Here is a 15,009-nt window from a genome sequence, read left to right on the forward strand (position 1 = left end):
TTTTCTGATTGGGTGTTATTTTAAATAAAAACTAACTGTATAGACTAACAGAAAAGAAATAATGCCATTATTATGTTACAGATACTCAATGACTAAGACACAAAGACAAAGACACACACATACACACACACACACAAACAATGCACACACAAACCATGCACACAAAGCAAGCTCTCCTGTCTACCTGACTAGTTTTTCAGCTTGAGTTTAAAGGGTTTACAGACAGGAACACACTGATCTGCCTTACTGTACCTAATGTAAGTTTTTTAATGTATTGACTGCAACTTGAGAAACAATTGTAGCACCATAAAGTATTACATCTGAACTCAGCTTCCTTCCTGAATAATTTCAAACCACACACAACTGCATTAGAACTATGCATACTATGTAGTTTCAAAATATTATTGAGTTCTTCAGTCTTCATCTTAATGTAAAAAAATACTCTTAAAATACACTCATTTCTAAAATTACATTTGATATTAAACTCAACAAAAGTAGACTATAGGAAGTTAAGCAATATGGGGATTCAGTACATTAAAACTCAAGTCATTTTACATAACTATAAAAATGAGAAATATTACTTGGGCACTGGCAGTACACTCCTTTCATCCCAGCATGGTGGGGGAGAGGGCAGAGGCAGGATAATCTCTAAGTTCAAGGCCAGCCTGGTCTACAGTATGAGTTCCAGGACAGCTGGGACTACACACAGAAACTCTGTTCTAAGGTGGGAGGTTAAAGGAGGGGAGACAGAGAGACAGGGAGAGACAGAGACAGAGAAAGAAAGAAAAATATTTTTCAATGCCATATTTTCCACTCATAGGAGGGGGCAAGAATTAGAATATGGTTATTTAACAGTTTAGAAAACAATTGTGATAAAGGAATTTAGCTGAAGAAATTTAGAGGAAAATGATTTACAAAGACTTAAGGTTATAACAGACAAAACTCAATCCATTTAGTTCGAAAAACGCTCATTTGAAAGTATTTTGAATTAGTAAGAAATAAATCAGTACGTTTCATTCCAACCAAGTAACATGAGATTTAAGCCACTATCTTTACGCCTCTGATGACATACATAGCCCTTTGGAATGTCTGCGTCCTCATTGCTTCCAGGATCATTTTCTAAGTGCTGCTTGATTTTCTCTTCTAGTCCCACAGCATCTGCTCCTTGATACTGATCGATTCTCACTTTGTTTCGAAAAAACAAAAACGTAGGTGTTGCTGATATGTTGTTGGTGGCAGCTGTTCCCTAGAATCAGCAAATTAAAGCATTAAAAATTAAAACAAATCTTATACTATTTTTCATTCTACAGCCTTAAGCAAATGAAAATATCACAAGTCCTAACCAGAAAAATAAAATAATGTATTCCTAATTGTTATTTAAGAGAGCAACTAGGATCAGTGGTTAAAAGCACTGGCAGTTCTTCCAGAGGACCCAAGTTCAGTTTCTAGCACCCACAAAGCAGCTCGCAACCACCTATATGACTATAGTTCCAAGTGATCCAATATCCTCTTCTGGCCTCTGCAGAACCCAGGAGCTCATGTGGTAAGCAGTCACGAATGAAAGCAAAATACCCATTCACATTAAATGAACAAACGAATAAAAAAAATCTTCTTAAAGAGCAGACCTATTGTAAGGGAGTTGCTATGGAGACAGCTATAATACATAAGCTTTATTGTCATATACTTTATCTAACAGAACCTTCTACTACAGAAACTAACTAATGGCAGGCAGCTTGTTTATAATTATGCAGTATGAATTAAAAAAAAAAATAACCAAAATTGGGCACGCTAGTAAACTTTTAATCCCAGCACTTGGGAGGCAAGGCAGGCAGATCTCTTAAGTGTGAGGCCTGCCTGGTCTACACAGAGTTCAGGCCAGCCAGGGCTAAATAGGACTGTCTCAAAAAAATATAAATAAAATAAATTAAAAAAGGAAACAAGAAAGGTAATGATGAGTCAATACAAACCAGTGGTGCTAAGAAAAACTATCCACCTGAAAAAGAAAAGCCAGTCCATACCACTCTCAAAACAAACTAAGACAAATGTCTTTTGTCTCAAAAAAGGGTCATCTTACCTAATTTCTACTTTTACAGAACTAATTTCAGACATCATAAAAATAATAGCTATCTTTTAAATTTTTGCTCTAGTTCTGTAATACTGACTGGAAATGAATAATAACCAAAGCACCACTATTTAAATTCTGTTGACAATGATTTTAAAACCAGCAAAGCAAATCTGTCCTTTCCCATACACAAATTCTATGAAGACATACAGAAGATAGAAAAAGTATAAAGGGTAACTAACCTCTCTAAACCCCAGAAGGGACCTCTTAGAACAGTACTATCTAAAAAAGTAAAAATTAAGACATAAATGTGAACTCCTCTTATGAACTAAGAATACTCAGCATATGAAAAACACCTGTGGGCTGGTGATATGGCTCAGCGGTTAAGAGCACCAACTGCTCTTCCAAAGGTCCCGAGTTCAAATCCCAGCAACCACATGGTGGCTCACAACCATCTGTAATGAAATCTGATGCCCTCTTCTGGAGTGTCTGAAGACAGCTACAGTGTACTTACATATAATAAATAAATAAATCTAAAAGAAATAAAATAAAATGGTATGGTCAATGTTTTTTTTTTAAAAAAAGAAAAACACCTGCACAGTTCTTTATTTCTTGATTCTCTGCATGCAAATACTACACTGCCATACAACCACCACACTACAATCACCAGGCTGTTATGCCTATAGCACTATGCCCCAAATAACACATTCTCCTACCATTAGAAAAGGAAAAGACAATTCACAGATTGGGCAAAAATATTCGCAGACTAAACAAAGTACTAAACAAAATACTTTTACCTGTAATGTGTAAAGAACACCTACAAATAAGTAAGAACAAGAATGATAGCCAAAAGAAAAGCCAACTTTTGGAATAGGTAACTTGACAAATGAGGTACTTAACACGAAAATTAGTTAACAGGGCAATCAAGGAAATTCAAATTGAATCTACTTTTACTGTAATATGTTAAAAAAAAAAAAAGAAGTATTCAGAATAGAGGAACTGAACTTTCTTACATAAACTGTTCTTAATGCACAAAATATAATCACTCAGGCCGGGCATGGTGGTGCACGCCTTTAATCCCAGCACTTGGGAGGCAGAGGCAGGTGGATTTCTGAGTTCAAGGCCAGCCTGGTCTACAAAGTGAGTCCCAGGACAGCCAGGGCTATACAGAGAAACCCTGTCTCAAAAAACAAAACAAAAAAAAAAACAAAACAAACAAACAAACAAAAAAAAATATATATATAAATAACTCGGGGCTGGAGAGATAGCTCAGCAGTTAAGAGCACTGACTGTTCTTCTGAAGGTCCTGAGTTCAAATCCCAGCAACCACATGGTGGCTCACAACCATCCGTAATGAGATCTGATGCCCTCTTCTGGGGTGTCTGAAGACAGCTACAGTGTACTTACATATAATAAATAAATAAATATATATATGTGTGTGTGTGTATATATATATATATATATATATATATATATATATATAAAATCACTTTACATATAACTTTGAAGATGAGATTATGAAATGATTAAACTACAATCAAAACTGCTGTTATTAAAAAAAAAAAAAAAAAAACTGCTGTTATACCTTGTGATCAATTATCCAATGCCTCAGCAGAAGAATACTGAACTGCCAGGTAACCTATTACTTTAACAACATCCTATTAATTTCACCTCATAAAAGAAAAACTTGACTATACTGCTAACCAGTATAATCAAAATAGCATTGATAATAATCCTGACATTTTCCTGTCTTCTAAAGAATACAGTATGAATAAAGACATAGTAGATAATATTAGTGTAGGATTTTGACATGTTTTATGAAAAAAAGAAAAAGAAAAAAAAAAAAAAGACTCCCCCGCCTTCCTTACCTGGCACTGATGCACATCTACTTCCAAGAAGACTGCCTGTGGGTACTTATTACTCATAGAGCTGAACGCCGGGGCAATCCGAAGACACGGTCCACACCTGTGAGAAAGAGAGCCGTATCCACTAAATCATACAAAGACTGGCTTTAGGCATTCTGGAATATTCACCTGGATTATTTATAACATTGTATTAATACCACATTGCCTTACTGAGTACAGATACAATATTAGGTCTTAGGCTTAAGACTGTAAAAATCTTCTTTGTTCTCATCCAAAGAAAACAAAATGAATAAAGAATTATGTTTATAAATTTTTAAAAAGTCAGCATGGTCAAAAGAAATCAATCCTCCTGGATTAGGATTAATAAACAATCTCAATTTTTAATAAATTAAACTAATAATTTATATTCTAACATTTATGGGGTCTTTTCAGTGACAGTGCTAAATGAAGTGGTTATTCTCATTTCAAAAACAAACAACAACAAAAACCTCTCACTGAATACATAATCAATGATTCCAGATAAACTGAAGATTTAAATGTGAAGTAGTAAGTACAACAGGAACTAAAAAAATTGTAAGTAGAAATCAGCCTAGGCTGAGGTCCAAAGCTAAAAAACAAACAAACAAACAAACATTAAGACCTATCATAAAGTTTTGCTAACAGCATGCAATACAATAGGTTGAACATGTAATTTGGAAACTTTTAGAATTCAAAATGATCCTAAACCTCAAAACCAGGTATTATATCAACATTAAAAAGTGTGTGCATCAGGGCATTCTGAATTTCAAGTGTTCAGATTTGAGATGTATAACTGTAAAGTCTACTTAACTTTTCCAAACCCCAACAAACTTTGAAAGCTGAAAACACTGATCCCATGCATCTCAGGTACAGATAAACAGTCTGTCCGGGACAAACTGGTTAAGAGATAAAGACCTAAGTCTAAAAGCAGAGACGCACTATATTCAACCATATGACTTATAAAACAGTTGACAATCAAAACACTAGAGAAGTAGAGAAAGGTGGTCTTTTCAGTGATAGTGCGAGATCAAGTGGATAGTTACATTTAAAAAACAAATGAGAAAAAAAAAAAAAAACTCTCACTGAATATACCATCAACAAATCCAGAAGAACTGAAGCTTAAGTATGTAGTAAGTACAAGGACAAAAAAAAAAAAAAAAAAAGGAAGATTAGAGTTCTTAAACAACACAAAGGACTGATATCTGATAACTTTAAAATACCAACAGGAGCCGGGCAGTGGTGGTGCACGCCTTTAATCCCAGCACTCGGGAGGCAGAGGTAGGTGGATTTCTGGGTTGGAGGCCAGCCTGGTCTACAGAGTGAGTTCCAGGACAGTCAGTACTGCACAGAGAAACCCTGTCTCGAAAAACCAAAAACCAACCAACCAACCAACCAACCAACCAAACAAACAAACAAACAAAATATATATATATATATATATCAACATGAGGGCTTTTTACTCATGAAAACAAAAGAAGAAAATACAACCCTTCCAGGGATCAAAGCATTAGATACAGGCAGACATATTTACTTTTATTAACTTTCTCAAACCTAAACAAGAAGAAATGCCTATGTAGCTGAGGGTTCTACTTCCAGATAAAACTTTTATTTCTAAATCTTCTGGTCACTATGAAAAAAATCACATTAATCACTACGAAATGGAGTTGGTGTGATAGCCAGGCAGGTGAGCTTCCTGAGCAAGCCTGGCAGCCAACTAAGTTCCATGCCCAGATTCCAGTCAGGGAGAACCAGCTCTACATGTCTGCCTGCACAGCATCTGTGCCCATGAATACACACCACAGACACATAAACAATAATAAATAAATAACAGACACTGCTTTTAGAGAGGTCCTATTAGTAACTCTGGCTAGTCTGGGAATTCACTGGTTCAAAGTGAATTCATGTGCCTTCCTAGTGCTAGGTTTAAAAGCATGCACTAGCATACTCAGCCTAGTAAATAATTTTTTTAACCATTAAGTCCATGCTATATCGATATTCTCTCTATCACCATCATTTACTTATCTACCTACCCACCAGCCATGTATGAGCTAACTTGTGTTAATGAAATACCCTCTAGCTAAAAAAAACTTTACCAAAACAGTATCGTCATGCAAATGTCTACCTCAAAATCTGACCTGTCAAAAATCAAAATACACTGTTTCAGAGATACACACCCAGAAGAGGGCATCAGATCCCATTACAGATGGTTGTGAGCCACCATGTGGTCGCTGGGAATTGAACTCAATCTCCAGAAGAGCAGCCAGTGGCACTCTTAACCACTCAGTCATCTCTCCAGCCCCCCAAATTAGTTACTTTAAACAAGATGTTTACCTCTAACATTAGCACTCAAAGGTTAATAAACTTCAGTGGTAGAAAATGTGCAAAGTCCTTGGTTGAATTCTCTATTGATTATTTAATTGATGAAAAATTTCTGTAACTAATTCAATAAGCCAGTTAGTTTTTCCTGTATGAAAATCTTTCATAGCTATTATTCAGTATTTCCAAATGTCAGACTGCTTTTCTCCTCTACAGACCTTGACTTGCAGTTGCCCAGACCTCTCCCTGCCCCCAACAAGAAAACCAAAACCAAAACTAGGCTGTTTTTTTTTTTTTCAACTTGTTGCAGAGGGGTGCAGAAATCATCTAGTCCAGGGGTTTTTAAACCCATTTTTAAATGGGTGGGAAAAATTACTTTTCTGCTCTAAATCTCTTTTGACTGAAAGATTATATTTAGAACAATATATAAAATGGACATGCAAAAAGGTTTTAAGCTATGCTTTTTGAAGAAGAACATAGCAAATAAGCTGATAGCTTCCTATTACACAAAAGAACCAAATCAACAAGACTAAACATTTAAACTGATATAACTAGGAGAATTTTGAAGGTCTCTCATGTACATTGTATCATCTGCAAACAAGGATAACTTCATTTCTTTTCCTATTTGCAACCTTTTAATTTCCTTCTTTTACTTTATTGCTCCAGCTACTGCTTTAAACACTACATTGAAAAAAAATGTGTAAAGGGACAGTGGACAGTCCTGTGTCATTCCTTGATTTAAATGGGATTTTCCTTCTTTCACCAAAATACTGGCTGTGGGTTTGTCATGTGCCTTTATGATGTTGAGCTCTGTTCACTCCAGTCCTACTCTCCAGGACTTTCCCATTAAGACATGCTGGATTTTGTCACAGGCTTCTTCTGGATCTATTGATCTGATTGTGCAATTTTTCTGTCTTTAATTGCATTTATATTATTTGGTACATTTCTTGACTTACATATGATGAACCATCCCTGCATATCCAACTTGCATAGAGATCTCATTGATATATTCCTTTTTGCAAATATTTTATGAAGAATTTTTTTAATCTTCACCAGGGAATATTAGCCTGTAGTCTATTGTTGTTATATCTTTACCTGGTTTTGGTAAGAATAATACCTGCCTCATAGGAGTTTGAAAAATGGTCTTTCTTTCCTTCAAATATTGATTGTAGTTATATATTTTTCTTTAAAGATTTATTTATTATGTGTATGTGAGCACACTGTAGATGTATAGACGGTTGTGAGCCTTCATGTGGTTGTTGGGAATTAAATTTTTAGGACCTCTGCTTGCTCTGGTCAATCCCACTCACTCAGTCATTGCTTGCTCTGGCCCAAAGATTTATTTATTATTATATATAAGTACACTGTAGCTGACTTCAGATGCACCAGAAGAGGACATCAGATCTCATTACAGGTGGTTGTGAGCCACCATGTGGTTGCTGGGTATTGAACTCAGGAGCTTCAGAAGAGCAGTTAGTGCACTTGCTCCCTGAGCCATCTCGACAGCCCAGTTGTAGTTACACACACACACACACACACACACACACACACACACACACACACTCTCTCTCACACACACACACGTATGTGCATGTATGTATATATGAATACACATGTAATATGTAACAATATTAAAGAGGTCGTAAATTTGAAGGAGGAGGAAATAGGAAGAATTGAGAGTGGGGAAAAAGTGTTAATATGTAACTACAGTTCTCATAAATAAATTTCTCAAAAAATTAAAAATAAAATAAAATAAAACTGATAGTAACCTAGCATAATCACCTAATGAGAACTGAAGAATAAGGCTTGGTGTGGTAGCACATGCCTTTAATCCCAGTATTCTGGAGGCAGAAAGGTAGGCCTGGCTAAATAAAAATTCAGGTATCGTTGACACATGAGATATTTTAAGCAACCTAATATAGATAAATTTTAAGACTACTAGAGAGAAAAATATTTAAAGCACTATGTAAAATAATTTTAAAATTCAAAAAAACTTATGATATAGTAGAATCAAATAATTCACAAAAATAGTATAAGAAAGTAAAGAATAAAGGCAAACGAGGCAATGAGAAATACAGCAAGGGGCAGCAGACTCAAACCTGACACTACTGATAACATTAGATGTAAATAAGTATTGAAAAAGCAAATGAAGACGAGGTGTGGGGTACAAACTTTCCATCCCAGTACTGGGGAGGCAGAGGAAGGCTGAGCTCTGTAAATAGGATGCCAGCCTGGTCTACATAGCAAGTTTGGGGACAGCCAGGGCTACAATAAAAGAGGGACCCATCTAAAACAAACAAACAAACAAGAACTGAAGGCCAAAAGTTAAATAAGTCATTCAAAACCCAACACCCTAGTTAGAAGGGCCACAAGTGGGACAGACAAGTCAGAAATCTAATTCAATCCCAGTTCATTTTAAAAGTTATTGAGAATTTAGTAATACATTTTTCTCCTTCTAACTCTAATATTAAACGAGACTCATAAATTCTTTCCCCCTACCTTCTATAATAGCCAGTGCTTTTATCTTGAGCAAGGCTTGTATAAACATATATACAACCATGGATAAAGAAAATGTATGTACTTTTAAAGCCTTATTTCATGGGGACTTGTTTTTCCATAGGAGATAAGTTTCAAACAGGCCATTTCTAAATGTACTGTTCTTACTAAAATGAAGCTATATCTGTAACTGGTTCTGTAAATCACATAAAATACACCTATTTTAATAATTAAACTTTATTAATAAAATAATACACTTTGGCTACCTGCTATATTACACAAGTCACAAAGAAGTTAAGTTAGTTTAACCTCATTTAAAATTTTACAACTGCCAAGAACAGGGCTAGGGAAGCTCAGCCGCTGATCATTTGCCTAGCATGTACGAGTCCCTGGGCTCAATCCCCAGCCAAAAACTAAACTCTCCAAAATCTTTACCTACCACCCCCAAGTTCTTCTTTATAAAGCAATAGCCATAATACTACATCCTAAACATTCTTGAAGAAATTATATCCTCTTAAAAAGGAGCAATCTATAAAATATAATTCTATTTTTATATGGTTTAAATTCAGGCAAAACTAAGAGTGTGAGAATCCAAACGTGAAAAGAAGGGGCCCAAGGATGCAAGCCTCGGGATTGTTGATAGTGGGGTATTTCAGACTATCCCACCCGGGGACCCATCCCATAATCAGCTACCAAACCCAGACACTACTGCATACGCCAGCAAGACTTTGCTGAAGGGGCCCTGGTATAAGCTGTCTCATATGAGGCTATGCTAGTGCCTGGCAAATACAGAAGTAGATGCTCACAGTCAGCTACAGGATGGAACACAGGGCCCCCAATGGAGAAGCTAGAGAGAGCATCCAAGGAGCTGAAGGGGTCTGTAACCCTATAGGTGGAACAACAAAATGAACTAACCAGTACCCCAGAGCTCATGTCTCTAGCTGCATATGTAGCAGAAGATGGCCTAGTCAGCTATCATTGGGAAGAGAGGCCCCTTGGTATTGCAAACTTTATATGCCCCAGTACAGTGGAACACCAGGGCCAAGAAGTGGGAGTGGGCGGGTAGGGAAGCAGGGCGTGGGAGGGTATAGGGAACTTTCGGGATTGCATTTGAAATGTAAATAAAGAAAATATCTAATAAAAAAAGAAATAATAATAACAATAATAACAATAATAATAATGGGGTATTTCTTACTTAGTATTGGTTATACAAATGTGGACCTTGGAAAATTTATCAAGCTATACAGTTTAGTAATTTGTGTTTTCTTGAATGTTAGTTATCAAAGACTCCCCCCCATGCCCCAAACAAACAAACAAACAAACAAAAACTTCCAACTGAAACTTTACTCCTAGGCCTCAACATGGCCTGGTCGTCACTTCACCTATGTTACTCACAAGTGTTTATCGGTGTAGCTTCTGCAGGATACTGGGCTCTTATCTTGGTAAATTACTTTCAGTTCTCAACAATTTTATACATTGTGCATGTTAGAAATATACTTTCAAACAAAACAAGCTAACATACTACAGGAATTCAACATCCTCATATACACCACTAGCATCCTCTCTGAATGGCAACTATAAACATCTATCAATCACAAAATAAGGCCTGCTTTAAGAAAATAAAAGAGAGGAAACTGTCTGTAACAGGAAGACTCAAATTAATGAAAATAAAATGTGATATATTCACCACTTGAAGATAAAAATCATTCATATTATACTAGTAGGGAAGAAACAACATTCTTTTAGCTTAGTATACCCACAAACCAAAACAATAAAATGGCACTGTTGACAACCACTCAATGTATCTGGCCGGATTTAAGAAGCGACTATTTGGTGCCAAGATTTTAGAAATCTTGCCAGAATAGATATTTAACATATAGAATTCATTCTCTTAATAGTATGAATAGCTTAACAGTCTCATCTTGCCAGGAAAATATAAGTAAACTGAATTGTTGATAGGCTTAAGAGTATAGTACAGACAGAATTAATGCATTCAAAGCCATCTTTATCAAAAAATGAATTAAAACAGAGACTGAAAAAGATGTAATATGTCAATGTCCAGAGTAGTGTTCATTACTAACTGCTACAAGTAAACCCACGAGTCATCAGGAGATGAAAAAAAGGAATGTACTCCCGAGACATCCTTTACTGCAGATGAATCATGAAAGTATACTACATGAAACGACTAAGAAAAGAAAGGCAGTACACATCGTCATAGCCCACTCACATACGCTGCCTAAAACAAATTCCTAGAGACAGGCCGTGGACATGGGCGATTGGGATCTAAGTGAGCACAGGGTATTTCTACTTAACAGACTGTTTCTGCTTGGAATGAAATGGCCATTTCAGAAAATAAAGCTAATAATTGCACAATAGTGAACGCACATAACACCCCTGATTTATACTCTTTGAAATTGCTAAAATGACTCCACTTGGTGGTGCATACCTGTAATTCCAACATTCAGAAGGCTAAGGCAGAAGGATCACAAGTTTGAGGCTAACCTGAGTGTGTGTGTGTGTATGTCTCTCTCTCTCTCTCTCTCTCTCTCACACACACACACACACAGAACTAAAATCATCAATTTTATGTCATATATATTTTACTTTAAAAAGGGAAATGGGGGCCAGCCATGGTGGCCCATGCCTTTAATCTTAGATAGCAGAGGTAGGTGGATCTCTTGTGATTTTGAGGCCAGCCTGGTCTACATAGTGAGTGCCAGTAAAGCCAGAGAAACCCTGGCTAACATCTGTGGGGGCAGGGGCAGGGGCAGGGGAGGGGGTTAGAAAACAAGAAAATAAAGAAAAATGGAGCTTGAATCTAACTCAGTGGAAGGGTGTTTACCCAGTACGTTCAAAGGCCCTGTGTAAATACCAAAGAGCTGTTGCAGATTCTTCAACCAAGCCATCTACACACTGCTTGAGGAAAATTAACTTAGAGCAATGGCTGATGAGGCATATGCAATTTGGCTTAAAATACATAGTTGAAGTAAACAATCGGGTACCAGAAGGTAACATTAACTTTCCCTGAGCAGCCTCTGAGAAGACTTCATTGGACAGTTCCTTGCAGGTCACAAAGTATAAATAAAGCCAGTTAGACTGCAATGGCCTCAGAGAGGAATGGCTTGATTGCCCACATTGAAAGAATGGTCAAAAGACTTAAAAATAAAAAGAGTGTTAAGGGTAAAACATAACCTCACTTAATTTATAAATGTTACCTAAATACTCTTTTAAACTAAAAATGTTTTCTACATGTAAGCACTCATTTTCCTTAAGTTTTTACAAGGAAAACAAACATAATTTTCATTCCATTAAAGCATTTATTAAGTAATCTAGCTCTTTACCATTCAGTCCCTACAGGTATACTGAGAATGACTCCACACTGCTAACAGAAAAATTCCATTAGTAGCAACGTTTCTCCACCTCTCTCACTGCCTCTGCCATGGTAAGGGTGAACTAAATAACCGAGTGACAAGAGAGTAAAAGTGCAATTACCCAGAAGTAGAAGGATGGAGTACAAATAGGATTCCTGTCTGCTCTCTTTCACTGTAAGCAGCTACTCTCCTAGGAAAAAAGCTAGAAACATGGAAGCCTGAGAAGACTTTTCTAGTTCTGACCCTCCTTTGAGACACATCTTAATACATGATATAGCCTGACCTTGTCAATTTCCAAAGACCCTAACTGAATGGAGACTCGACTCTATTGAATTACTTCTCCCCTTTCAGTTCTGTGGGAGACTGGCCCCAAAACAAAACAAACGTCACCAACAAAACCCTTATACTTGTTTCCTTCTCTGCTTGTGCCCTAAAGCTATCTACATCTTCTACACAACATTTACTGAACCCTGTACTAGAAACTGAATTTTTCTCTGGCTTTAAGAAAAAACAAACAGGGCCAGGCCTGTTGGTGCACACCTCCCAGCACTTGGGAGGCAGAGACAGGTGAATTTCTGAGATCGAGGTGTAAGCCTGGTCTGAGTGAGTTCCAGGACAGCCAGGGCTACACAGAGAAACCCTATCTCAAAACCACCCCCCCCCCCAAAAAAGGAAAAAAGAGGGAAAAACAAAACAACAACAACAAAAAAAAAAAAAAACCAACAACACAGGCAAATAAACCTGTTACATAAACTCGCTCCCAGTTTGTGTGTAAATAACGCCAGGTGGTCAAATGAAGATTTCTAAACCTTTTAACTTGGTACTGCTACATTCAAGGGCTCTGTAAATAGAAGCTAAGTTTTGGCTCTTAAAGCCTAGTTCCAATTGCAGACGAGCACATTACACACCCAATAAACGATCCTCCAGCTTTTTGTCCTTTAGATCTGTGAACATCTTTCTACATTCCTAGCATCTTAAATCATTAAGTTAAAAGGGCAGTCTGGACAAACACAGAGGGTCTGTCTAGCCGGTGACATGTACAAACTGTACTTTGTGTCTGTAATCAGCATATACTGAGCCTAAAACAAAACCAAGCATGGAATAAACATGTTATGCACACTATAGAGATAATGTCCCAACATTAACTTAATTCAAAATGCACCAACGAGGCCTTAAGACTACACGTAGTTATTCCGAATAGATGGACACCCTCATCTGGATCTTATAAAGGCTTTGCAGAAAATACAGGTAAAGAGAAATCAACCAATTTAAAAACTGAGCTTTCAGATCCTAAAATGCAAACGATGGCCGGCTCTTCCTAAAGATTGGCAGCGGCGCAAGTAGTAGAGGCTGAGACTCTCCAAACTGGAAGCATCACGGGCCGCCTCCAAGAGCAGGGACATCCACGATTTTAAACTCGGCGGGCGGGCAGGCATGTCCTGGGCGTCCGGACCCGCCAGCGTGGCCTCTGTGCCCGCCAGGAAGCCCCTTCTGCACATCTGCGACCCGCACTCTGAGCTGAGGCCTAAGCCTGGCAGCCGCCTGGGCTGTGGTCACCACCGGACATTCCAGAGCAGAAGGCGACAGGAGAACTGGGACCCGGAAAACGGGGGCGGGGAAGCTGGGGGCGCAGGGACCCCGAGAGGACGACCCAGACTCGGCCTTACCCTCTCATGGTGAACTTGACCACGGCAAGTCTGGAGCCCGCCCCGCTCAGCTCCGGCTGGAAATCTGGATCGCTCCCGACCGGCTTCACTCCCACCATCCTCACAGAGAGCCCGGCAGGGCGGCCGCGACGCTTCCGGCCTCAAAACTGAAGCACAGAGCCCGAGAGAGGCCGGAGACGGGCTGCAGGAGGCCGGGGCCTGGGCGGGAACGGCGACCACGACGTGTCCTCCCGGAGCTGCGAGTGCCGAGTCACGCCAGGGAGCAGGCGAGCGGAGGGGGAGGAGACGCGGGCTGGGAGGCGAGCGAGAGGGGCAAGGCGCGCAACACCCAGCAGCCACCGCGCGGGCGCTGAGGGAGCCTGGGCCCGCGCGCGTTGGACGTCATTTCCGCCACTTCCTTTTGCGTGCCCACCTGAGGCGCTCACTGCCGGAAGGGCGCAGGCGCAGGCGATGGCTGTCGATTCCTTGGCGCCGCTGTGCTTCTGAAATTGCTCTCCTACTAGCTTCGCTGACCTAAAGTTCTCTTCTGTTCTGTTTTGCTTTGTTTTCACCAAGCGCTGACTTTGAGGAGACCGGGCTAAGGGACCCTCCTTCCCTATGCGGGCGCGTGACGGCACCCTTTACAAAGACTGACGGGCGAGTCACTCGACACGTCATGGGAACATTGCTTTATGGATTTCATTATCTATGGGTGTTCCCCGAGCAGACATCCCAAATAATGTACCCATATGTACCCAAATAATGCCAAAAAGCGACGCCCCCATTTCTTCAGGAATCTGGAGTCTAGTGACACACAAAATTAACAAATACGAAAGTTGGAAGCACAGGAAGTGAGCTTGTGACACAGGGTAAAGGGTGGACGTAACTTCAATCTTGTAGAGTGGGTTTTTTTAAAAAGGAGCAGGAGTTGGAAAGTAAGTGGGCAGGAGATACAGAAGGATCGCAGCAGGAGGGAACTGGGATGGACTTGATCAAAAACACATAGGCATGTATGAAATTCTCAAAAATATATTTGATATAGGATGTAAAAAATGCATGAAAGTCACCCAATAGTTTTTTGAGTAAAGAAAAGTAATTCGATTTTGAAAGAGAAAGGTAGTTGAGCAGTGGTGGCGCATGCCTTTAATCCCAGCACTTGGGAGGCTGAGGCAGGCAGATTTCCGAGTTCGAGGGCAGCCAGGAGTATACAGAGAAACCCTGTCTCGGAAAAAAAA

At 38.9% G+C, this 15,009-nt stretch overlaps 1 protein-coding gene across 1 annotated transcript in view; it reads right to left on the reverse strand.

Annotated features, from left to right (window-relative positions):
• Positions 1–14,079, reverse strand: part of Txnl1 (thioredoxin-like 1) — a 29,559-nt gene extending 15,480 nt beyond the window's left edge. Inside the window, exons 1-3 of the mRNA NM_016792.4 lie at positions 13,796–14,079; positions 3,931–4,027; positions 1,073–1,246 (exon numbers count right to left, since the gene is read on the reverse strand). Of these exons, the coding sequence (NP_058072.2) occupies positions 1,073–1,246; positions 3,931–4,027; positions 13,796–13,893 (369 nt within the window). The 5' untranslated portion in view covers positions 13,894–14,079. The remainder of the gene's footprint in view (positions 1–1,072; positions 1,247–3,930; positions 4,028–13,795) is intronic.
• Positions 14,080–15,009: the final 930 nt, after the last annotated feature.

Source organism: Mus musculus, chromosome 18 (genome assembly GCF_000001635.26).
Source record: "Mus musculus strain C57BL/6J chromosome 18, GRCm38.p6 C57BL/6J".
In the NCBI taxonomy this organism is placed as follows: Eukaryota; Metazoa; Chordata; class Mammalia; order Rodentia; family Muridae; genus Mus; species Mus musculus.